Consider the following 21,840-nt stretch of genomic DNA (forward strand, 5'->3'; position numbering starts at 1 on the left):
GGGGTCAACCGATCCCTGCTCTCGGGCTTAGGAGAGCAGAACGGAATAAGGGCTGGAGATGGTGGTGCATTTCTGCAAATCTCCGGGATCAGAGCTCTGGAGGCGGCGGTGGAGAAAGTCCACAGCCCGGGCACTTGCAGGTGTGTGCTCGGGACTTACGTAGAGGCCCGCAGCCGCTCTAATGAGGGTGCCCCCCACCCACGCCCCTCTGAAGGGACGCGTTCCACCTCCACTCTCCTACCCTTCCCCGCAGCTCCCAATTCCACCTTCGCTTGCGCTCCGGGAGCCTCCGGGGCAGCCGGGAGGCGTGGCCTGCGGCGGCCCGCCCCCTTAATGTTCTCCGGCGCCACTGTGATTGGACAGCCCCTTGTGACGTCAGGGGACTGCGGTGGGCCAGGGTGCTGCGGCAGCCGCAGCGCCAACCGCGGCTTGGGCTCCGGCTCAGGCTCCCGGGTATTGAAAGGGGACGCGACGGCGGCCCGGGGTGGGGATGGGGGGCAAGTGGAGAGAGCGGTCCAGATGCACATCACCCATGGCCCCTCGGGAGTGGAGGGACTCGTGAGAGCCGGAGCCCAAGAAATCCGGGGGCGGATAAGACACCGCGTCCCCTTCAATTCCGTAAGCACCCCCTTACTCCATCCTGCGCCCAAAATACCTCAGCTAGCCCCTCTCCCCACTCTTTACACCTCCAAACTCAGCCGGGACAGACGTCTGCAGCCACCGCTCCCCACGTGAGTCCTGGTTTCCCGAGGTGGGGAGTGCTGGGGTCCCAGTGTGGGGTGGCGGCTGCGCTGAGTCTGAGAGCGCTCTTTCACGCGCGTGTCATTGGGGGAGTCTCCGGGGCGGAGGAATGAGTCCCCCTTCTCCTACCCCAGGAACGGGCTGTCCGGGTTTAGGTCCGTCCCCGACTCGGACAAGGCTTAGGAATCCGTGCTCCCTTGCTCCCTGCCACCCACGAGTCCCCTCGACTCCCGGGCTGCCCGCCCGCCGCCCCTCACTGGAGCGAAGCACCCGCCAGCTGGGGGTGTGCCAGAGTGCCTGCTTTCCAGCCACCTCTAAAAATATCTCTCCCCCCACTCCACCGTCAGCTGCCACCTCCTTGCCCATTGAGGATCCCCCTCCTAGCTTGTCCACCCAGGCAGGGCGAGACCAGAGGTGACTCAGGGTCTCAGCTTCCTCACTGGCACGAGAGCTCCAGGACTTCAACCCAGCTAGTCAGGACTGCAAGCTCACAACCCAGGGGGGCAATAGGGAAAGTTCTGGCTGCAGTTTTCCCAAGAGGCAGTAGAGACCCCTGAGTTCTAATCTTGATTCTGATGCTGTGTGACCCAGGATGTTAGCTTGACCTCTCTGGGCCTTTCCTATTCACTGCTGGTCGTGGTGAGCAAGGAATAGACCATGATGAAGTTGGGAGTGCTGTCTGGGGGAGGGAGAGAATTCCATCCTAGTGGTGGCATCCGGTTTCTAGTGGTTGATACTAAGAGGATGCGTTACTATAGTATCTCTGGGGTCCTGGCCCCCACCGCATCCTTATCCTGCACGTTTCTCGTAGAAAACCGTTTAAAGCTGCTAAAGCTCCATCCGTCCATAAGAGGGGCCTTTCAAACTTAGGGCCTATTCTTGTTTCCCTCCCCCATCCCCAGGTGTCCTCCCACCCTATTCCCATAGATGTAATGTAGCAGCACTTGTGTAAAAAAGGTGAACGGGGTGGGTGGGGAGGGGGCAGGGGGGAGGAGAGAAGCAGTGCTTTTAGGTAGGACTAGAACGTGGACTCCCTGCCAGCCTGATGAAACCCTTCTCTCTCTACTCTAGCCTGCAGGAGAAGCTCAGAGGTCCTGTCCCCCTTTCCTCTGAGGGACGCTTTTTGGTGACCACAAAAGGTTTTGATCACTCAGGACAAAGCTAGCAGAGGTGAGTGCCTTTTTGAATGTCACGGGAGGCAGATCCAAGCGGGGCCTGGGGTCCCTCTGACTACTCTGGGGTAGGGGTGGGTATCACAGCATGGCCGCCTCAGTTTCGAGGGGAGAAACCCAGGATGCCTGGCTTTCTGCTGTGGGGACTAAAACAAGGGCAACTCACCAAATAAATGTTTAACTGATTTCCCTAAATACTAGTATTAGATGAAAAAAATGTAACTGTTTCTTTTGCTATGAGAAGTTTTGAACATGATTAAAACCCAGTAGACTATTCCACCAAATTTAAAAAAGAAAAAGAACCAAGGGCAGTGAAAGTTGGCTTCTGGGTGGCTCCTGGAGACCCTTTTTTATCTTTGTATCTGCCCGGCACATGTCTGTCCATGTTTGCTTTTACAAGGGGAGTGGCATCCCTTGACCTTTTCTCTTTGGATTTGCCTGGCCCCTGGGGAACATGTGATATCAGCCAGGATTCTGGAAGGCTGAAACTCCCTCTAGATGGGGCCTGGGGACAGCCCTCCCACCTCTAACCCCCCTAAACGTGCCCTTCCTTCACCTCACATGCCTCCCTCCCCTTCTCTCCCATTTTCTTTTTCTTTTCTTTTCTTTTTTTTTTTTTTTGCGGTACACGGGCCTCTCACTGTTGTGGCCTCTCCCGTTGCGGAGCACAGGCTCCGGACGCGCAGGCTCAGCGGCCATGGCTCATGGGCCTAGCCGCTCTGCAGCAAGTGGGATCTTCCCGGACCGGGGCACGAACCCGTGTCCCCTGCATCGGCAGGCGGACTCTCAACTACTGCGCCACCAGGGAAGCCCTCTCCCATCTTCTTGAACTGTGTCTCTTCAATTCCTAGATTACAAGTTCTTAGGGAAAAGGCTGAAACCCACATCCCATCCCTATCGAAAGGGTTTAACGCATGTGTGGTCAGGGAGTGGGGAGGGATGGGGTACCTCAAGATGGAGAGCGAGAGAGCCCCTCCCTCCTGGGATATCCCAGTCTCTGTCTTGAGGGCTACAGCTTCTCCATGCTGTCCTGGGATGCTCTGGGGAGAGTCAACTTGACAAAGTCAGAGGGGTACCCAGTGTCACCCACTCTCACCACCAGAGGGAAGCAGCCAGCCAGACCTTTGCTCCTTTGCTCCTTAGCCTGTCTAGTCTCCTGGCTCACAGTAGCTTTCCAGACCTGTCCCAGCTGCATCTAGTCTCTCATTTAACCCCAGGATGGAGGGGAGGCACTGGAGTTGTGGGTTTGCAGCTGCACTGGTGAAGCCCCCCACGAAGCCAAACCCTGTCCCCAAAGTTACATAGCAAAGTCCGGCAGAAATTTCAACCCGACTCCTGCTGACTGCCAGCCTCTAGAAGCACCAGGGAGGAAGACAGTCCCAGATCCTGTGGTGCCCAGGGGTCCCGGCCCTCCAGCTGTGGTGCAGTGAGCCTGGTCATCTGCCCCTTCCCCTTTGAGGGCAGAGGGCAGGCAAGGCTGTGGCCAGGTTTTCATGAACCAGGCTCTGTGCCATGGAACCATCATAGCCTTGGGCAAGTTATTTAACCTCTGAGCCCTTCTCATCTGCTGAGTTCATGGGATTGTGATGAGCAGGGAGAGAATGTGAGTGAAGATGATTTGTAAACTATGATGCACCATACACAAGAATGGGGCAATGACCATACAGAGAAAAAAGCACTGGTCTCAGACTGAGATCTGGTTTTGAGATCTCTCTCTGCCACATACAGTGGGTGATGTCTGCACAAGTTGGTTAAACTTTCTAGGTCTCCAATAATATCATCTGTAACCCTTCCAGCATCGTAGGGGATTGTTAAGAGGGTGCCCAGCGAGGGCTTTGTGGTCCTTAGCCTATCTGAGGGGCTGTTTTTACTGAGTGGTTCCTGGGGCTCAGGAGAGGGGTTAGGACAAGGAACAAAGCCACCTGACTGGGACCCTCAAACGGACCTTGTGTGGTTGTTAGGAGCTCTGGACGACAGCTGGAGGCCAACAGTCCCTACAGGTGGTGCCCAGGGTGATGTACTGACAATGAGCGGGTGTTTCCCAGTTGCTGGCCTCCGATGCCTATCTAGGGTAAGTGGGTCCCTCCAGGGGTCTCTTAGGATGAGGCCTCAGATCCCATGTTCCCATCATGGGGAGGGAGGAGCCCTATCCAGCCCCTTTTAAGCCTGCCCTCACCTCTACTGCACCTCCACTAATCCCTGGAAGCTTCCATCCCAGGGGTGGGGCCCTGATGCTTTACATCCTCCACTCCAGGGATCGTGGGCCACTGAAACTCACAGATAGATGTTGGTGAGACCAGAGAGTGACTCTAGGGATGGAAGTCAAAGGGACAATTCTCTTAGGGAGGCAGATAGCAGGTTCAAATCCCAGTTTGGAAATCAGGAGCTTGGCCTTCTGTTTACAGGATGTACCAGGCCATAAACATCACAGGAATATTGGAAAGGGAGTTAGGAAGAAACCAGAAAGAGGAGTGGCTCTGTCTCAACTAACTGGGGTTGGGGGTTGAGAGGCAGAAAGGCAGCATGGTGGATATTCTGAAGCTGTACGTAATCTGCTCGCTGCCCCTCTGTCACATAAAGCTGCTGGCAGGCAGAGAGGCAGGGCCAGGCTGCAGAGGGCTTCTGCTCTCCATTTGCTTGCCTTCGCGCCCTCATACTTGCCTTGTCGCCTCCCATCCTCTCCCTTGTGTTTCCCACCCGCCCCCCACAACATGGTTAACCCAGGGTCTTGACTTCTCCCTTTGTGGTTTCCCACCCCCCCCCACAACATGTTAACCCAGGGTCTTGACTTCCTGTTTTCCTTCCTCCCCGTGGCCCCAGCATGACTTCCTCCTCTAGCCCTCTTCTTCCCCACTCCTGCCTCATTCCCCCCCCCCCACCCATGTCCCCACTACCTGCTCCCTCCTCTGCCTTTTCAGCCACTGCTGCTCTCTTTCCTCTTCCTTACCTGTCTCCCAGGTATGTCGTGGCCTGGTGTGGGAGGCTCCGACTTCCCCAAGCCCCACTGCTTCTCCTGCTGCCCGCTTGCTTCGGACTCTCGCAGAAACCCCACCTGCTGACAAGTTCCTCCCGGGGAATTGGCAAGTGATTAGTGATGAGCTGTCAGCACAGGGCCCTAAAACTCCCCCGAGAAGTTGTGTCCCATCCTCGGATCCCTGCCCAGTGCCACTGGCTGGAGGCAGCTCACAGAGAGCCTGCCTGGATTTGGGATAGTCAGTCCACCTACCTGGCTCTTCCAAGAGCTAAAATCCAATTCTCTGGCCAGTGCAGAAGCCCAGGCCCCTAACTCTCTAGGCCTGGCACTGATCGCCCACATGCTTTGGGTGGTGCCAGCAAGTCTTCCCTGGCTCCTCCTGTCCACCAGTCCCACAAGCCATCGGATGTGCATGGCCAAAAAGGGGAACGAGGAGGCTGCTGCATTTGGATGAATGGGTGGTTTCCCTTAACTATGTTAAGGAAGAGGGAGTAGAGAGTCCCTCCCACCCTCCCTGTATCCAATGGACAGCTGGGGTCACTGGAAGTCTCCAGAATACTCTAGTCCAGAAACCTCACCAAAGGAGCGCCTCCTTGGAAGCCGCTCTGCCACTCTTTTAAACTGACCCTCGTTAAGCCCCCATAGCCCCAGATGAGAGTAAAAGAAGCAGGTGCCAAAGAAGCCCTTCTGGGTTCACGAGGAGGACGGTCCCCTGAGGATAAACCCCAGCGCAGTTAACCGAGAGGTGCAAGGGGGTGGGCGGGGAAGGCTGGGGGTGGGGACGGCGTTGCTTAACCAGCCTTGGGTCCTCCTCAGGTCTTGGATGTGCCAGCGCCTCTGGCCGAGGCCCGCTAACCAGCCTCTCCCTGGCCGGCTCCCGCCGCGCCCCCTCTCGCTTGCCCTCCTCCTCTCCCCTGCTCCCAGGACGGCGGGATGGCTGCGCAGGGCGCACCACGCTTCCTCCTGACCTTCGACTTTGACGAGACTATCGTGGATGAAAACAGCGATGACTCCATCGTGCGCGCCGCGCCGGGCCAGCGGCTGCCTGAGAGCCTGCGTGCCACCTACCGCGAGGGCTTCTACAACGAGTACATGCAGCGCGTCTTCCAGTACCTGGGCGAGCAGGGCGTGCGGCCCCGGGACCTGCGCGCCATCTACGAGGCCATCCCCCTGTCGCCCGGCATGGGCGAGCTGCTGCAGTTTGTGGCCAAGCAGGGCGCCTGCTTTGAGGTTATTCTTATCTCAGACGCCAACACCTTTGGCGTGGAGAGTGCGCTGCGCGCCGCCGGCCACCACGGCCTGTTCCGCCGCATCTTCAGCAACCCGTCGGGGCCCGACGCTCGGGGGCTGCTGGCGCTGCGGCCCTTCCACGCGCACAGCTGCGCTCGCTGCCCCGCCAACATGTGCAAGCACAAGGTGCTCAGCGACTACCTGCGCGAGCGGGCCCACGACGGCGTGCACTTCGAGCGCCTTTTCTACGTGGGCGACGGCGCCAACGACTTCTGCCCCATGGGGGTGCTGGCAGGAGGCGACGTGGCCTTCCCGCGCCGGGGCTACCCCATGCACCGCCTTATCCAGGAGGCGCAGAAGGCCGAGCCCAGCTCCTTCTGCGCCAGGGTGGTGCCCTGGGAAACCGCCACCGAAGTGCGCCTCCATCTGCAACAGGTGCTGAAGACGTGTTGAGGACGTGGCCTGCAGGGGGCACCCGGGCGGGGAGGGGGTGAGGGGGTGGGGGTCGGGAAAGACAAACCTAGCTTTATTACCCCCTTTCCCTTTCGCTTTGTTACGATCCTCCGGGAATTTCCGGAATCCTAGTTTCGTCCATCTGGGGACTGAAAGAGGGGTTCGGAGCTGTCCCCGCCTATGCAGTTAACCCAACTCTGCTGCCTCCCCCAGTTCCACTACAAGCAAATTCCGGAGTCCGCCCCACCCGGGTGGTGCGCATACCTAAGCAGGCAGCAGCGTTTCCAAAAACCTGGTCCTCCCAGCTGGGAGGAAGGGGGTCCCTGGCGGGGTAGAACATCTCCCGCTGCATTGGTTTAGTTAAACCAACTAAACCTTTAACTAAAGGTTTAGTTAAACCTTGGGCTGCATGACCTCCCACCCCCAGTCTTCTGTCAAGGGGACCCAGGCCCTGCACTCTCCACCACCCCTCCCCCGCACCGGACTCCCCGCGGAGCGGGGTGGCGCTCTCTGCCGACGGTCCCAGGCCTAGATCTTGTTTTACCTACTGCGACCCTACACTGTACTCCTGGCCTCCCTTCCCCCCGCCCCCGCAACCGTGTCAGCATCCCCACAGGAAAAAAAGCCAGAGGGCACAGACACCTCCTTGTGGTCGAATGAGGTAGCACACTGTCCGGGGCTCGGGTCTGGCCAGCCAGGGACCTCACAGACCCCGAAGATATCTCCTCGCACCCCAGCCTCGTCTATGCAGCAAGAAACCAGGAACTTAACCAAAGTTGCCCCGCCGACTGGGCCCTCTGAGTCCCCCTTCCCCCGTATGGAACAGAAAGCCATGATGTTTTAAAGCAGAGCCAGCGGAAACCCAGGCCCTCCTCCCTCTTTTGGTGTTCAGAGCTATAAGGAGGTGAAGGGGCTTCCCTGGTGGTGCAGTGGTTGAGAGTCCGCCTGCCGATGCAGGGAACGTGGGTTCGTGCCCTGGTCCGGGAAGATCCCACATGCCGCTGAGCGGCTAGGCCCGTGAGCCATGGCCGCTGAGCCTGCGCGTCCGGAGCACAGAGAAGTCACAACAGTGAGAGGCCCGCATACCGCAAAAAAAAAGAAAAAAAAAAAGAGAGGAGGTGAAGGTGGCTGAGATCTCTTGCGCCGCCAACTGAGGGATGAGGGCGAGGTGATCTCTGCTCTCAGAGAGCCCCACTTAAGTGAGGGAGCTGGTCCCCACTCTTGGGAGGAGTGCCCAGCTTGGGGAACCAAGACTAAATACATAACAAAGCAAGCAACAGGCAAAAGAGCAGGGTGCAGCCCATCTCTGCCGAGGGGCACAGGGGTCGAGTGCAGAGGGCTCAGTGAGCACCGAGGAGATGGGGGATACTGCTGCTTAGGGCAGGCAGGGGGGGCCCAATTAGCAGGAGCCTTACAATGGGTTTGCCTTTCAGTCCCTCGGTTCCCCAGCCCTGCAGGGCAATCAGGTCATCAGAGTTTTATTCAAAGTTGGCACTTGCGGCTGGAGACCCTGTCATGCATGGCGTAAGGGTCCCCTGTGGATAAGGTCACCAAACTCCTTGGTTTCCAGTTCTTTCCTGTCTCCAGCAGGCCTCTGGAGAAGGAACAGACACAGCTCACAGCCCAGGAGGTGTGCAGGCCTGGTCCAGTCTTGACTGTGGAGCTGGCTTCGGTGTGGGACTCAAAAAGAGGCTCACTCAAGGCTGTGCTTGGGTCAGCATCCCAGAGAGCCCAGACTGTCAGCAGCTGGGTTCCACATAGTTCCCGGGGAAGAATCCAGACCCCTCTGAGCAGACACCCTCACACCAGCCATCGGAGTAGCGGCGGGTGATGCAGATAACGGTGCCCTCAGAGAAGGAGAGTTCGTTGTCCTTCTGGCGGGTGTATGGGTACAGCGTCACCACTGCAGGGCGGGAGGAGAAGGTGCCATGAGATGTGCCTCCTGCCCTGCCACAGGGATGCTGGTGCCCACATACTGGACCCTAGGGAGCAACGTGGGGAGTGGAGCAGGAAATGCCTTCTCCAAAGCCCCGGGACTCCTCCCCAGCTGAGATAATATTCAATATCAGGCCGGCTGCTTCTCTTCTCTATGGGGGTGTGGGCAACAACAGGCTCACCCCTTTGCAGCTGGAGGGGAGAATGGCTCTGGGCTAGAAGAGCGGGCAATCCTGACCCCAGGATCTGGCGCCTTTCAGTCCCAGGAGTCACGTACCTTTCTCCAAGTATGCATCAGGGACCCAGCTGGGTTCTTCAGGCCCAAAGCCTGGTGGTGGCGGAGGTGGTAGCCCCAAATCATCTACATCCAAGGGTGGAGGAGGGGGCAGGTCCAGGGGCATGGGCAGCTCTGGGGCTGGGAGGGAAAGCAGAAAGGCTGCAAGTGTCACACAGGCAACCCCCTCCAGGCCAAGAAACTTCAGTGTTGGAGAGCAGGGCCCCAGGATCTACCCATTTTTTGCAATCTGCTTTCAGCCCCCGTTCATCCTGGTCCTCCCACAATGCCTCTAGCAGGTAGTAGGTGCTCAGTAAATACGGTTAACATTGAACAGTTGTGGGGCTGTCAGACTCTGCCACTTGGCTGAGTGAGCCAATGCACTTAGTTTAACCTCTCAGGCTCAGCTTCATCTATTAAATGGGAGTGTGAAGATCCTAGGAGGTTAAGTAAAAGTGAGAAAATGGATGAGAAGCTTTGACCCTGGGGTCTGGTATAAAGCGGGGGCTAAATTATGTTAGTTCATTCCCTCCGCCTCCTTTCTTCCCGTTACTCCTGCCTTGGACAAAGTGGTCACTGACATAGACCCAGTTGGACCCAACAAGGGTGAGGGTGGGGAGAAGTATTGGGAGGTGAGAACGACCCCAAAGTTGAGCTAGGAGGAGAGGGCAGAGCTCCTTACCTGTTGGGGGCAGGCACAGTTTCCCCAGCGGAGGGGGCGACAGGAAACCTTCGGAGGCAGCAGGTGGAGGGGGTGGGGGTGGGGGTACTGCCTGCTCCTGGGTCGTGGAGACCCCACCGACACCTTCGGCGCTGCTGAAGACCAGAGAAAGCGGGCGCTCGGCTAGATTGGGGGCGGGGGGGACACCTTCCTAACTCAGCACCCAACTGGCCCCGCCCCCTTCCGTCATAAGCCCCGCCCCCGTGACCCTGAGTCCTCTTAAGCCCCCGCCCTTCGCGACCACCCCCAACCTGGACCTGTGCAGCTCACCCGGCCGAGGCCAGGGAGGAGGCAGAGGAGGCGGCGGAGAGTTTGCCGTCCAGCACCACGGGGAGCTGCACTGGCTCGGGGATCCGGGGCGCTCTCCTGGGGGTGGGCAGAGAGAAGGGGTGTCGTCAAGGGGAAGGCATCAGGCGGGCAGGCGGTCGGTGCGGGGAGGAGGTGGCAACTGGAGGAGGAGGAAGATTGGCGCCCGGCTTGAAGGGGGCTGTGGAGGAGTAGGGTTTCTGGATGGGGCGGCGCAGGTGTGAATTGCGGGGAGGCCTCACCCCAGGGTGGCGGAGCCGGGTGTGGCAGGCGCCTTGATGCTCTTTCGAGACAGGGTGCCGGTCCGCGACAGCTGTGTGCTCAGATCCTGCGGGGGAACAGGGGGCGGGGCTGACAGCGGGGTGGGGGGGGGCCTGCAATAGCCCCCTCATCCCAGAGAGGAAATGCGGGAGGGGCAGACGAGAACTGGGAGGGAGAGCGCGGACACAGCAAGTTCCCGGTTCCACTTCCCAGCCCCCCTCTCCCACCCCGCCCCACCCACTCTTGATCGCTGCCTGGATCCCAGGCCTCAAGTCTGCCTAGGCTCAGACAGGCACGGTCAGAAGGCCACTTCCTCTGCATAGCCTCAGCGGCTGAGCCCCACCCGCTCGCAAAAGCATCTCAGCGCTCAGCTTGGTGGTCCCTGACTCTGAGAAACCCCAACGCCAGTGCGCGGTTGAGGAGGTAGAGGTTGACTTAGAAATGTCCCACCTGTCATTTTCGCAGGCCTGGGGAACTGGCTTTGGGGAGTTTGGGGCAGAGAGGAGCAGAACATTTAGAGTGTACCAGTGACAAGGTGCAAACCCACATGCAAGAGAGCACCTCTGTTAGTGACAGGGTTTCCCCTACCTAGAGTGGGTGCATGGGGGATGATGTCCTCTGCTATCCTTCACAAGGGACAAGACAAAAAGGGACTCGAGCTCAAGCATAAAGAATTTAAGTTGGACAGAAGGAAGAACTTACTGGTGAGGCCTGGTGACTGAAGGAGGGAGTGTGCTTTCTCTTTCTGGGGGGAGATGGCGTGTTAATGATATCAAGGGGCCATTTAGATACAGGGGAACATCCAATCTAATCTGGAATGTTGGAGTGTGGGGACAAATAAACAACAAAATGTGATGGGGGGGTGTCCTCTCCCACCTCTCAGAAGGACATGGGTTGTCAAGAAAATGCCAGAGTCGTTCACCGTGTCCTCCTTTGAGTGGCTGCGTCCCAGCCCCTTCCCACCCAACAGCAGCCCTGGGGTGACTGTTCAGTGCAGTGACCTCAAACCTCCAGACAGAGGAAGTTGCCGATCTCATGTGGCTGGCCCGCCATTCTCATGCACACCCTGACATTCTCCCTCCCCCCTCTTCCCTTTCACACACACCCGCCACCCACAAGGAGGGGTGGGGTACCCAGATGTCGCAGCAGATCGTGTGATACAGAGTAAAGGTCAGTCATGAAGAGAGGGGTCATGAAGAATTTTTAAGGAAGAAGGGGGTGAAGGGACTCCTCTAAGGAGGCCTTGTGGAGTAAGGTAGCCACTTAGGGTGGTGGCTTCAGGGAGTGAGGACGGAAAGGGACTGCAGCTTGGGACAAGGACATGGTTGTGGAAGAAAACTGAGGGTCTAGAGAGAAGAGAGCCGTGAGGCAGAAGAGGGTGGGGGGACTTCCCTGGCGGTCCAGCGGTTAAGACTCCGCACTTCCACTGGTCAGGGAACTAAGATCCCGCGTGCTGCGTGGCACAGCCAAAAAAAAAAAAGAGAAGAGGGTGGGCTCTGGAGAAAGAGGAGGAGCCCCTCTCTCTACCTTGACTCCGTGACCGATGTCATCCAGGCAACCGAAGTTGAGGGGTCTCCTGTAGTAGGGCGTGAGGGGAGGCAGGCTCTCAGGGGCGATAATTTTCTGGCTGGGGGGCAGCCGCTGGACGGTGGCTAAGGTGCCAATCTCCCTTCGGGCCACCTTCTCCATGTGCATGTTCACCATCTGCAAAGACGGGGTTGGAGACGACAGTGGGGTAGCCTCTGCACAGCACCCTTCCCCTTAAGACTTTGGGGTGGGAGGAGGGACCATCGGAGGCAGGGAAGTCCGGAGAAAGAGTGAGTTTTGTCCCCAAGGGCAGGCAGCATTTGGGGAAAGGGTTGCCAGTTGAGAATGGAACCACTCTGGAGCAACTTCCTGGTGGAAGAGAACAAGGGTTATTATTAGCTGAGCAGGAACCGAGGAAGAGAAAACACAACACCCCTGGGGATGCTGGGAAGAGACTGGGCTGGCTTGGGAGCAGAAGGAGATAAAGTGGAGGTGGCTGAGAATTGTGGCTGGATCAGCTCTTCCTTTGGGGGGACAATAATATAAGTGAATTAACTTCCTCTTGGAATGTACTGTGGAGAAACCTACAGCACTGAGAGGGCGGGAACTCCGATCTGCTGGGGTGAGAGGAAAAGACACACCCACACCGAACATGTGAGTGATACACAGTCCAGACCAACGTGTAGCTGGATCTGTGCGTGTGGTTTATGCGGCAATTCCTTGGCCAAGGATCCAGGAAGGAAGGGGGAGGGTGCGTATGCTAGATGGGCTGGGGTTGCTGTGTGGTGGTGGCAGTGCTTCCAGGGCTGAGGATGACCTTGCCAAGCAAGCACTCTGAGTCTGGGATATTTATAAAATCACCACCCGTGTTTATATGGAAACAGGGTCCATTTTCCTCTTTCCTGTCCTATGCAGCCACCGTGATAGGGAGAGCCTGCTTTCTACCATGTAGGATAGAAGTCAGAGAAAGATGAAGTTCTGCCATCAGGGAGTTCCTGGTCCGATGGGGCAGCAAGGCTCACCCCTGAGACACAGCCACAAAGACGAGAAGGCTCAAAAAGTCTGGGGAGTGCCAGCCTTCTGTGATACAGGTGGGCATTTGGACATGGAGGGAGGCAAGAAAGAAACTTTGCTGCAGAAGGTGTCCAGGTGGGGCTGAAGAGTTGGGGTCTGAGGCGAGCAGCCTTCCCACAGCCCTTACCTGGCCCAGCGTGCTCACACGGGCTTCCACCTGCCTCAGGGCGGACGCCTGAAGGTCCAACATACGCAGAGTGTGTCCAGCCAGGTTGCCCACCTGGTAGGCCACACTGGCCAGGGCCTGGGTGGTGAAGGCCATGGTCTCCTCCAGCGCCTTCCGTTTGTCTGTGGCCTGAAATACACACAGCCCTGGCCTGAGGCCAGCATATTCCACTGGGGCCGCGGCTGGGTGGGCTGGGATGGGATGGGGTATAGGAAAGGTGGGGGCTGAGTTGGGAGGAAGTGGCAACCCTCAGATGTTTGAGGAGGTTTCTATAAGAATGATGTGGTAGGAAGGACTCAGGGGACATCAGGAGAGTGAATCTGCAGCCCTGAGGACTGGGTGCAAGGGAAGGAAAAGGCACCCTGCTCAAATAGTCACACAGGATTGGCTCCACCATCCTCCTGAAGATATATTTTGAGGGGGGGCGGCGGGAGCTAAAGGGTGAATGGTAGAAAGGAAAGAGGAAGTCAATACTGGCTGGAAGAGATATTCTCAGACTTGAAAACCAAACAGCCAACCTCATGCCCCCATCCCAGACCTTCTAACCAGAATCCCCTGGGCGCGAGACCAATGAATCTGTACCTCTAAAAGTTTCTCAGGCGACTCCTGTGCTCCTGGTTTATCTCCAGTCTTCAAGCTGGTGTTTGGGAAGCAATAATCTGATCCATTTTATAGATAAGAAACTGAAGCCCAGGAAGGGTGACTTCAATCATTCATTCCCTCCAACAGCTTCCCAACACACTGAGAATAAAGCAACTTCTAACCGTGGCCTATATAGGGCCTCACAAGGCTGACTCCTGCTTTCTCTCTCACCCTCATTGCCTTCCACTCTCCCTCACTCACGCCCCTCAAGCCACACTGGCCATTGGGTCTCTCTTCCTGATCAAGCTAAGATTGTTTCTACCTTAGGCCTTCTTTTTTTTGGCTGCGTTGGATCTTTGTTGCTGCGTGCAGGCTTTCTCTAGTTGCAGCGAGCAGGGGCTACTCTTCACTGCGGTGCACGGACTTCTAGTTGCGGTGGCTTCTCTTGTTGCGGAGCACGGGCTCTAGGTGTGCAGGCTTCAGTATTTGTGGCACACGGCCTCAGTAGTCGTGGCACACGGCCTCAGTAGTCATGGCACGTGGGCTCTAGAGCACAGGTTCAGTAGTTGTGGCACACGGGCTTAGCTGCTCCGTGGCATATGGGATCCTCCCGGATCAGGGATCGAACCTATCTCCCCTGCATCGGCAGGCGGGCTCTTAACCACTGTGCCACCAGGGAAGTTCCTCTACCTCAGGACTTTGCACTGGCTGTATTTCTTTCTAGAATCCTTATTAAATCTCAGCGCTTCAGAGACACCTTCCCTCACCACCCTAAGATCTCCTCCAGCCCACTTCTGTATTGACTCACTATCAGATTTACTCTGTTCTCTTTTCTTCATAACACTTACCACGATCAGAAATTATTTATCTATGTACTTTATTATCTATACTCACACACACACACACACACACACACACACACACACACACACACACACAAATGTAAGCATTGTGAGGGCAGGGAGCGCATCTGTTATATTCTGTATCCTGTCCTGGAATAGTGCCCAACACACAGACGGTACTTAATGAATATGTGTCTGTGAGTTACTCAGCGGATTGAATGCAAACCCAGACACTTGCTGGGCATCTTCCTGCTGCGTGCCCGGCACTGTGCCAGGTGCTGGCCAGGGCCACACTTCCAGTCAGTGGCGGTGGGGTGGGCAGGGAGTGGCTGAAGACAGAAGAGGGCTTTTTTTTCCGTCCCAGATCGGACTGTGCGGGTTGGGACAAAGCTTCTCCGGTCATTTGCTTCCCCAGACAGCTTCCTCATCTCAGGTCAGGGACATGGAGGGTAGTGGGCCAATCCATGGCAAGTCTGGGGAGGGGCCAGCGGAGTGACCAGCAAGGCTGCACGCTGAGGTCTCCTTGCTAAGGGCTCTCAGGTACTCCTCTGGGCCTGCAGTGGAGAACAGACCTAGAACCTGTCCGAGAAGGGTGCTGAGAGAGACCTGGGTGCCTCCAGTGTAGCCCAAGCCAGGCTTGAGCCAAAGGGCAGGCCTAGAACCTTCTGGACAGCGCACACACACACACACACACACACACACACCCCCTCCATGCTTTTCCCCTCAGGTGCTCCTCCCTGCCTTTCTGTTCCAACTGAGGGAAAGAGCTGCTCGTTTGCATCTAATTTACATCTCATCAACATATGTAACCAAATGCCTTGAAAAGGCAAAGAAATCAAACCAGAAAGCATAGCAGGTCTTATTCTAGTCCAAGACCTTCCTTTAGTAGGCAAGGAAATGGACAAAGGCCCAGAATGGAGCAGTGACTACTTCTCTGGTCTTAGCTGGCCTCGCCTGTACTGTCCCCTCCCTGGACTGGCATATGGAATTCATCACTGGATTTTTCCTGTCAGTCCAAACAGGAAAAATGTCTGCTTGGGCCCAGCTCTGGGAGGCTAGAGCCTGGATGCCTACTGACCCCTGGCTTTGGTCTTAATCGAAAGTGAGGTCTGGAGAGACAAAGGTCTGGGATCCATCTTCATGGCTGACTGCTTATTCATCATGCAAATCACCCTGTCTACAAATCCAGTGGACCCTGACGGAGAACTCTGCAGTTCACCCCAGCCTGCCCTCCCCCATGCCCCATGGGTTTCCTGACACCTGGTTGGGGTGGAGGGAGGGGTGAGGGAGGGAGGGTGTGGGAACCAGGCTTTGTTTAAGACCAGTTCTGAGAAGTCATCCAAACCCTTCCTTAGCACTTGCTCCCCAGACAAAGATCGTCAGAGAAGTCAGGAAAGGTAACTGGTTGTGCGGTCTAGTGGTTAGTGTTCTGCATGGAGACATAAATCTACAGATTCTGACCTGGGTCAGGGCTTCCGATGCCCTGAGTGTTTTTGCAAGGGCTGCTTCACCTCACTAGAATTGACGTATCTATATGTGTCTTCCATCCTTCTGATGAAAGATGGTGAACAGGTGATGACGGTAACAGCTGCCATTTATCCTGCCCTTAAGGAGGAGGCGCTGGGCTAAATGCTTTAATACATTATTACATTTAACCCATATGACCACTGTGAAGGAGGGTATAAGAATCAGAGAGGAGGGCTTCCCTGGTGGTGCAGTGGTCGAGAGTCCGCCCGCCGATGCAGGGGACACGGGTTCGTGCCCCGGTCCGGGAAGATCCCACATGCCGCGGAGCGGCTAGGCCCGTGAGCCACGGCCGCTGAGCCTGCACGTCCGGAGCCTGTGCTCCGCAACGGGAGAGAGGCCACAACAGTGAAGGCCCGCGTACCGCAAAAAAAAAAAAAAAAAAACAGAATCAGAGGGGAAACTTGTCTCAGGTCCAGGAGTGGAAATTGAACTCAGCTCTTTGCGACCTCAATTCCGTGTGTACACTGTGTGCAAACGAGAACCCATCTGGAAGTGCTTTGATATGCGCAGAAGACACTGAAGGAATGGGAAGGCCAGCCTCCATCCCAGTCCATAGAAGGAACATGCCTTCCAGTGCTTGGAGAAGAGAGCTGGTTTACAAACCACATTCCAGCTCATCTGCAGTAGCTACAATCAGCCACTCAATACCTACACGCGGGGTAACATTTTCAACTAGAGGTTTGGGGGTGCTGCTCTGGAGTCAGAGTTGCCGGTTCGAATCCAGATTCTACCACTAGCTTAGAGACCTTGGGAAAGTGAGTTAAATTCTCCAAAGCTCAGCCTCCTGGTTGTGAAGTAGGAGTGGTCCTCACCTCACAGACTGGGGTGAGGACTGAAGGAGGCAATGAGAGCAGTTTGGGTGCAGAGCAAAGCAGCTTAATTTTTGTTACCATTGACTCTCTTTAATCTGCCATTTTCCCATAAGCACTTGCTCCTTATATTATTATTTTTTTCCACACTCCTACCGAGCCGGGAGGTCCCAGTGCAAATAACTGTCTTAAAATCATACAGCATGTCAGGGAGGGGAAGGCAGGGAGGAGAGGGCTCATCGTCAGAAGTCAGGAGTCCTGGGCTGATGCCCGCTCTACCGTTGCCAAGCTGTATGACTTGGACAAGTCACCTCACCTCCCTGAACTGTTGTTTCCTCATCTATGAAATTGGAATAATGATGCTGTCTCACAAGGTGGTTAAGAAGGTCAATGAGGGCTTCCCTGGTGGCGCAGTGGTTGAGAGTCCGCCTGCCGATGCAGGGGACACGGGTTCGTGCCCCGGTCCGGGAAGATCCCATGTGCCGCGGAGCAGCTGGACCCGTGAGCCATGGCCGCTGGGCCTGCGCGTCCGGAGCCTGTGCTCCGCAACGGGAGAGGCCACAACAGTGAGAGGCCCGCGTACCGCAAAAAAAAAAAAGGTTAATGAAATAACAGAGGTGCTCGATCGTTGTTAAGTTTCCCGTACTCCAGACTTGCGGTCCTGGGACAACCCCACAATTTAGAAAGCTATTCTAAAATGCCACCATCCTTATCTTTTGCCGGTAGCCTGTTCCCGGCAGTCTTATTGTCCATCTCCCTGCCTCTGAGTCAGACCCCATCTTTTTAACCTAGCGTAGTCTGACATCTCTCGGCTCTCCCTCAGATCTCAGGAGCAGAACTTTCCCTCAACCATCTCAAGCTCATGACAATGGGAAGTTCTTATGAAGTCTCACCCAGAGCCAGCCTGTACATGGAATGATGGCACCAACAGGTGTGTGAGGACAAGTCTTTGGGCCTCTGGATCTGAGTGAAAGGCTAGGAGGGAGATGAGCCTAGGATGAGGCCTGTAGCAGGACGGGGTAGCGCTGCCTGCCGGGCATGTCTGAGGCTCTGGAAGAGAGAAGGGGCACAGTGGGGGCTTGGAGAGCGTGAGTCAGCGTTAGAGTTCGCGGGACTGGGATGAAGCCGACCTGGAATGGGAGGATAGATCAGCCAAGGCCCAGGCCGAGCACCTGTCAGGATGGCGTCCGGGCCCCTGGAGGGGCTGGGCCGCCGGGGCTGCGCCTGCTCTGCTTACCTGCACGTAGTTGTCCTCGCAGTAGTCTGCGACTCGCAGCAGGGAGCTGTAGTTGCCCTGCAGGGCCTCCCGGCCCGTGGGGATCTCAAACTCCTGCAGCTGCTGCAGCTCCGCCATGGCCCCCCGCCTCTGCCTGGCTCCCCGGGGAGCCGCTGGTTTTGCGCCTCACCCTGCCCTTGACTGGTCGCCCCGCCTTCCCTCCCTCTCACTGCTTTTGGTTTCCTCTGCTTGAGAGACCCAAACCCACTTGCAAAGGGCAGACACGCTCATTCCGGCACAAGAGGAAGTTAGTCCCCGCTCCCTGGGCCTGTGCTTCTCTGTCCCCTGCCCAGGGGAAGGGGGAAGCTGGGGGCCCCTTGCAGGGGCCCAGCCCCCCAATCCCTCCCAGCAGAGGAAGCCAAGGTCGGGGCGCCTGTGATTGCTCCCTGGGCCTGGAGAGGAAACTGCAGCGGGGGCTGGGATGGGAGACAGGAGGAAGGGGGCCGGCCTGCTCTGGGGGTGGAGATGGATTTTCCACTCATGGAAGGGGAGGAAAGGGCAGAGGGTGGGGGCTTCCTTGGGAAGCTCGGGGATGAGTCACCAAGAGACAGGGGACTGGAGGGTGGAGAGGATATGGAGACCGGTTGTGCTGGGGGCCCTAGGGCAGTGGTGCCGCAACAATGGAAAACAGCCGATGCAGCAGCCAGGGAAACCATGCTAGACACCGGGAAGATACAGCCAGAGGTCCCCTGAGAATCATTATCAAGTCTCCGAAGGGTTACCTGCAATGAAGATCTGGTGTACGTACATGCTCCGTACCTGATAGCGGCAGGACAAGATGAAATTGACTAAGCGTAGAACAAGGGCCTCAGATGGGACAACAGGAAGGACTTGGCTTTGAGAAGCACTAAGTTTAAATTCCAGATTAACAGGCCGGTCTTAGGAGGCAGCGGTGGCTGGAGCCCTGAGCCCGCCTCAGGACGTCTGTGCTCCAGTTCCTGCATTCACGGGAGGAGACTCAGACAGGATGACCTCCGGGGTCCTGTCCTGATCTCAATTTCTTAGTGCTCAGAGCTGTGAGTGGGACTTGGATCCTGGAGCAGGGGAAGTTAGGATGGACTCCGGGCCTCCTCCCGGCCCCTCCCACTGGGGAGTCTGTCATTCATTCTAGAGTCAGGAGAAAGAAGAGGATCCCTCACTGACCACATCGGTCCCTTAACATCTGCTCCTTGAGAGGGTTTCCTGTCATTGGACGGGCGTCAGCCTGAGCAGGAGCTCGGTGACTATTAAATGGCACAGCCCTTGGGTGGTCCTGGGAGGAGACCAAGAGAGAGATCGGGACGTGGGCCCTGAGCTCGGGGACTGCTGAGGGAGACCCACACATGGGGCTCAAGGGGAGGCATGGAGGCAAAAACGTGTGGACACAGGTGTTAGAGGTGTGGCCATGGGCCCAAGTGCTGACAGGCACAGCATCCTAAGTGAGTACATTTTTACTGAATGAGTGAATGAAGATTGAGCCGGGAGAACCTTGTAAGGTGAAATGGTGGGGCTCGAAATGGGGACACAAGGCTTCTCTGGTGAGGGAAGTTAGGAGCTGGTCTAGGAATTGCCTCATTGGGAAGAAGAGCCTCAGAGCAGGCTCAGAGGTAGGGGAGGAGAGGGCTTGGGAGAGAAGGCCGGGGAAGGGGAGCAATCAGGGCCGGAGGGTGAGAACAGGGAAGCGGGCTGTAAGCCAGAGGGGTCACTACAGGAGGGGGGCCGACGCAGGGGGCAGGGGGCCTGCAGTGGTGGCAGTCTTGGAGGCTCAGGCTGCTGGATGGGCTTAGAACCTTGAGCCTATGATCAGCTTAGGCATCAGAGGTCTGGGCTTCCAAACCATCTGCTTTATCCAAAGACTTTCAGCTGCTGAGGAGCTAGGAGGCTCAAACTCCATCTCGTCTGGGTTGGGGACAAGATTTGAAGTGCACGTTCTTTCTTGGCAGGTAAGAGGGGCTAAGGTTGCACTGGGCTGGGAGCTAGCCTTAGAGTTATTGGGTTAGGCACTGGGCAGGCCTTCCTGATAACCCTGTAGTAGTGATGGTGATGATGATGGTGACGATAAATGTATTGCGTTCATTATGTGCCAGGCAGCGTGTTAAAATATTTTACATGCATTATTTTCTTAGTACTCACAATAATCCTATAAGGTAGGTAGCATTATTATACCCATTTTGCAGATGGGGAAACTAAGGCTCAAGGAGGATGAGCAACTTGCCTAAGGCCACACAACTTGGAAGCAGCAGAGTCACGATCAGAGTTGGAGTCTGGCAGATTCCAGAGTCTTTCTCTTAGTCCCTAAACTACTCTCTCTTCTGACAGGACCTGGAGTTTCCTGAAAACTTCTACCTGTGTCGTTAGGTGGAACAATAACTTTGCTTCCCAAATCTGCCTCACCGAGAGAAACTCTTCTCTCCCTTCTCCATGCTCTGATTCCCTTTTCCTCCATAGACAGGTCTTATCTAAAGGGCAAGGATTGTCTGCGCCTCCCCCATGAGGCTGGGAGCATCCTCTCCTCCAGAGGCTAGACTCATAATGGGATGGGGGTGGGGGTGCAGTGAATCTATGGTGAGTAATGAGAATATACGGTGAGCAGGGAAGAGGGTAGAAGTTGAGGTGTGGGGAGTACAGAGGAGGGAGCTGGGGGAGCCCAGGGGATTTGCAATCCCAGCTGTGGAATCCTTTCCAGGACCTGGTCTCTCCAGGGCAGGATGGCCCAGGAGCTCAGTGAGAAGGAGCTTTTAAAGATGGAGGTGGAGCAACTGAAGAAGGAAGTGAAGAACCCAAGAGCTCCGGTGAGCCTCCTATTCCCTTCCATGCTTCCTCTTCTCCATCCCCTTCTGGTCCTCATGGAGCCGGGACACGAAGGAGGAAGTGATGGACAGCCTGGTTGTGGGCCTTCTCCAGGACAGTAGAAAGAGCAGGAGGTGCCTCTGGAATGGGATGGGAAGTGGAAGGAGGTCAGGGTTTGATCCCACAAAGGTGTGTAAGAGATAACCTCAGAGCCTCGAGGGCTCAATGTGTCCGGCCCTGTCCCTGGGCTGGGCCTGGCCAAAAAGTCCCTCAGGGTAAGAGTCAGGCTTTGCGGTTCTGGTCAAGGAATTCACACCTGCCTGTGCCTCTCATCTTTCTCCTCTCCGGCCTCTATCCCCACCCTGCCCAGAAGCCTGCTTTCTTGGGACTGAACAAATCATGAATCCCGAGCAACAGACAAGGGCTAGAAGCACACTTTACTTTCTCGCAGATTTCTAAGACAGGAAAGGAAATCAAGGATTACGTGGAGGCCGAAGCAGGAAACGACCCTCTCCTCAAAGGCATCCCTGAGGACAAGAATCCCTTCAAGGAAAAAGGCGGTCTGTATGATAAGCTGATTGGCACTGGAGCCCCTCATCCTGAATGCCTGCCCCTCCTCAGCCCCCCTCCTATCAGAATCAAGTATCCTGGGACGCCCGGGGAACCAGTGGATGTTCACCTTCTCTTAGTCACAGAATGAGTAAAGATGCCTGGCTGCATGCATCACGAATCCGTCCCCAGTCCTGCTTTGAGCTCTTCTCTCCCGTTACCACTGCCTGGTCACTGCTGACCCCCACTGGAAAACACTCCCAGGAAAGCTTCCCTGTGCCTCAGCAGTTGACACCTAAACTTTTGGGTCTGAAAGACTGCAGTTCCCTGAGACCTGGGACAGTCCTTGGGAAAACAGTTACTCCTCCCATTTCCCCCCTCCACCGTCTGCCTAGGAACCAGAACTCCCATTCAGAGCTTTTCGGGTGAGGACTGGAGCTGGGGCGTCCTTTCCCCCACCTCATGTCCGGTCCTGTGGAAGTCCCCCTGGTCATTTGGGTCTCCCCAGATGGCCTGGTGACAAAAAGAGCTCGTGAAGTCATGATGTCATGATTTATTGAATGTTATTGAGTGCCTGTTCCATGCTGGGCTAGGATAGAAAAGTGAGCTAAATTCAAATGGCTCTTATTTTCATGGAATTTAGCATAGAAGG

General features: G+C 56.3%; 3 protein-coding genes across 11 annotated transcripts; 2 read left to right on the plus strand and 1 right to left on the minus strand.

Moving 5' to 3' along the window:
• The first annotated feature begins 411 nt into the window (after nt 1-411).
• On the plus strand, nt 412-7,559 carry PHOSPHO1 (phosphoethanolamine/phosphocholine phosphatase 1). Of its 3 annotated transcripts, XM_032616937.1 has the most exons (4): nt 412-731; nt 1,813-1,911; nt 3,875-3,984; nt 5,812-7,559. In XM_032616937.1, the coding sequence occupies exons 3-4, from the start codon at nt 3,940-3,942 to the stop codon at nt 6,568-6,570; spliced, it is 804 nt and encodes a 267-aa protein (XP_032472828.1). In that variant the 5' UTR covers nt 412-731; nt 1,813-1,911; nt 3,875-3,939; the 3' UTR covers nt 6,571-7,559. The 3 variants fall into 3 exon arrangements, with proteins under 3 accessions (XP_032472828.1, XP_032472829.1, XP_032472830.1); XM_032616938.1 differs by lacking the exon at nt 3,875-3,984 and having other exon boundaries at nt 413-731; XM_032616939.1 differs by lacking the exon at nt 3,875-3,984 and having other exon boundaries at nt 413-618.
• A 473-nt stretch (nt 7,560-8,032) lies between these two features.
• Nucleotides 8,033-18,261, minus strand: ABI3 (ABI family member 3). Of its 4 annotated transcripts, none has more exons than XM_032616934.1 (8): nt 17,832-18,261; nt 12,796-12,963; nt 11,595-11,771; nt 10,049-10,134; nt 9,771-9,866; nt 9,462-9,592; nt 8,783-8,920; nt 8,033-8,473 (listed from the first exon to the last, which is right to left on the minus strand). In XM_032616934.1, the coding sequence occupies exons 1-8, from the start codon at nt 17,946-17,948 to the stop codon at nt 8,310-8,312; spliced, it is 1,077 nt and encodes a 358-aa protein (XP_032472825.1). In that variant the 5' UTR covers nt 17,949-18,261; the 3' UTR covers nt 8,033-8,309. The 4 variants fall into 4 exon arrangements, with proteins under 4 accessions (XP_032472825.1, XP_032472824.1, XP_032472826.1 ...); XM_032616933.1 differs by having other exon boundaries at nt 9,462-9,595; XM_032616935.1 differs by lacking the exon at nt 17,832-18,261 and adding an exon at nt 13,417-13,839 and having other exon boundaries at nt 9,462-9,595.
• Nucleotides 11,791-21,740, plus strand: GNGT2 (G protein subunit gamma transducin 2). 4 transcript variants are annotated; one of them, XM_032616942.1, is made up of 4 exons: nt 18,532-19,089; nt 19,657-19,792; nt 20,536-20,641; nt 21,091-21,740. In XM_032616942.1, the coding sequence occupies exons 3-4, from the start codon at nt 20,558-20,560 to the stop codon at nt 21,337-21,339; spliced, it is 333 nt and encodes a 110-aa protein (XP_032472833.1). In that variant the 5' UTR covers nt 18,532-19,089; nt 19,657-19,792; nt 20,536-20,557; the 3' UTR covers nt 21,340-21,740. The 4 variants fall into 4 exon arrangements, with proteins under 4 accessions (XP_032472831.1, XP_032472833.1, XP_032472834.1 ...); XM_032616943.1 differs by having other exon boundaries at nt 19,705-19,792; XM_032616940.1 differs by lacking the exons at nt 18,532-19,089; nt 19,657-19,792 and adding an exon at nt 11,791-12,685.
• Nucleotides 21,741-21,840: the final 100 nt, after the last annotated feature.

Source organism: Phocoena sinus, chromosome 20, assembly GCF_008692025.1.
Source record: "Phocoena sinus isolate mPhoSin1 chromosome 20, mPhoSin1.pri, whole genome shotgun sequence".
Lineage (NCBI taxonomy): Eukaryota > Metazoa > Chordata > Mammalia > Artiodactyla > Phocoenidae > Phocoena > Phocoena sinus.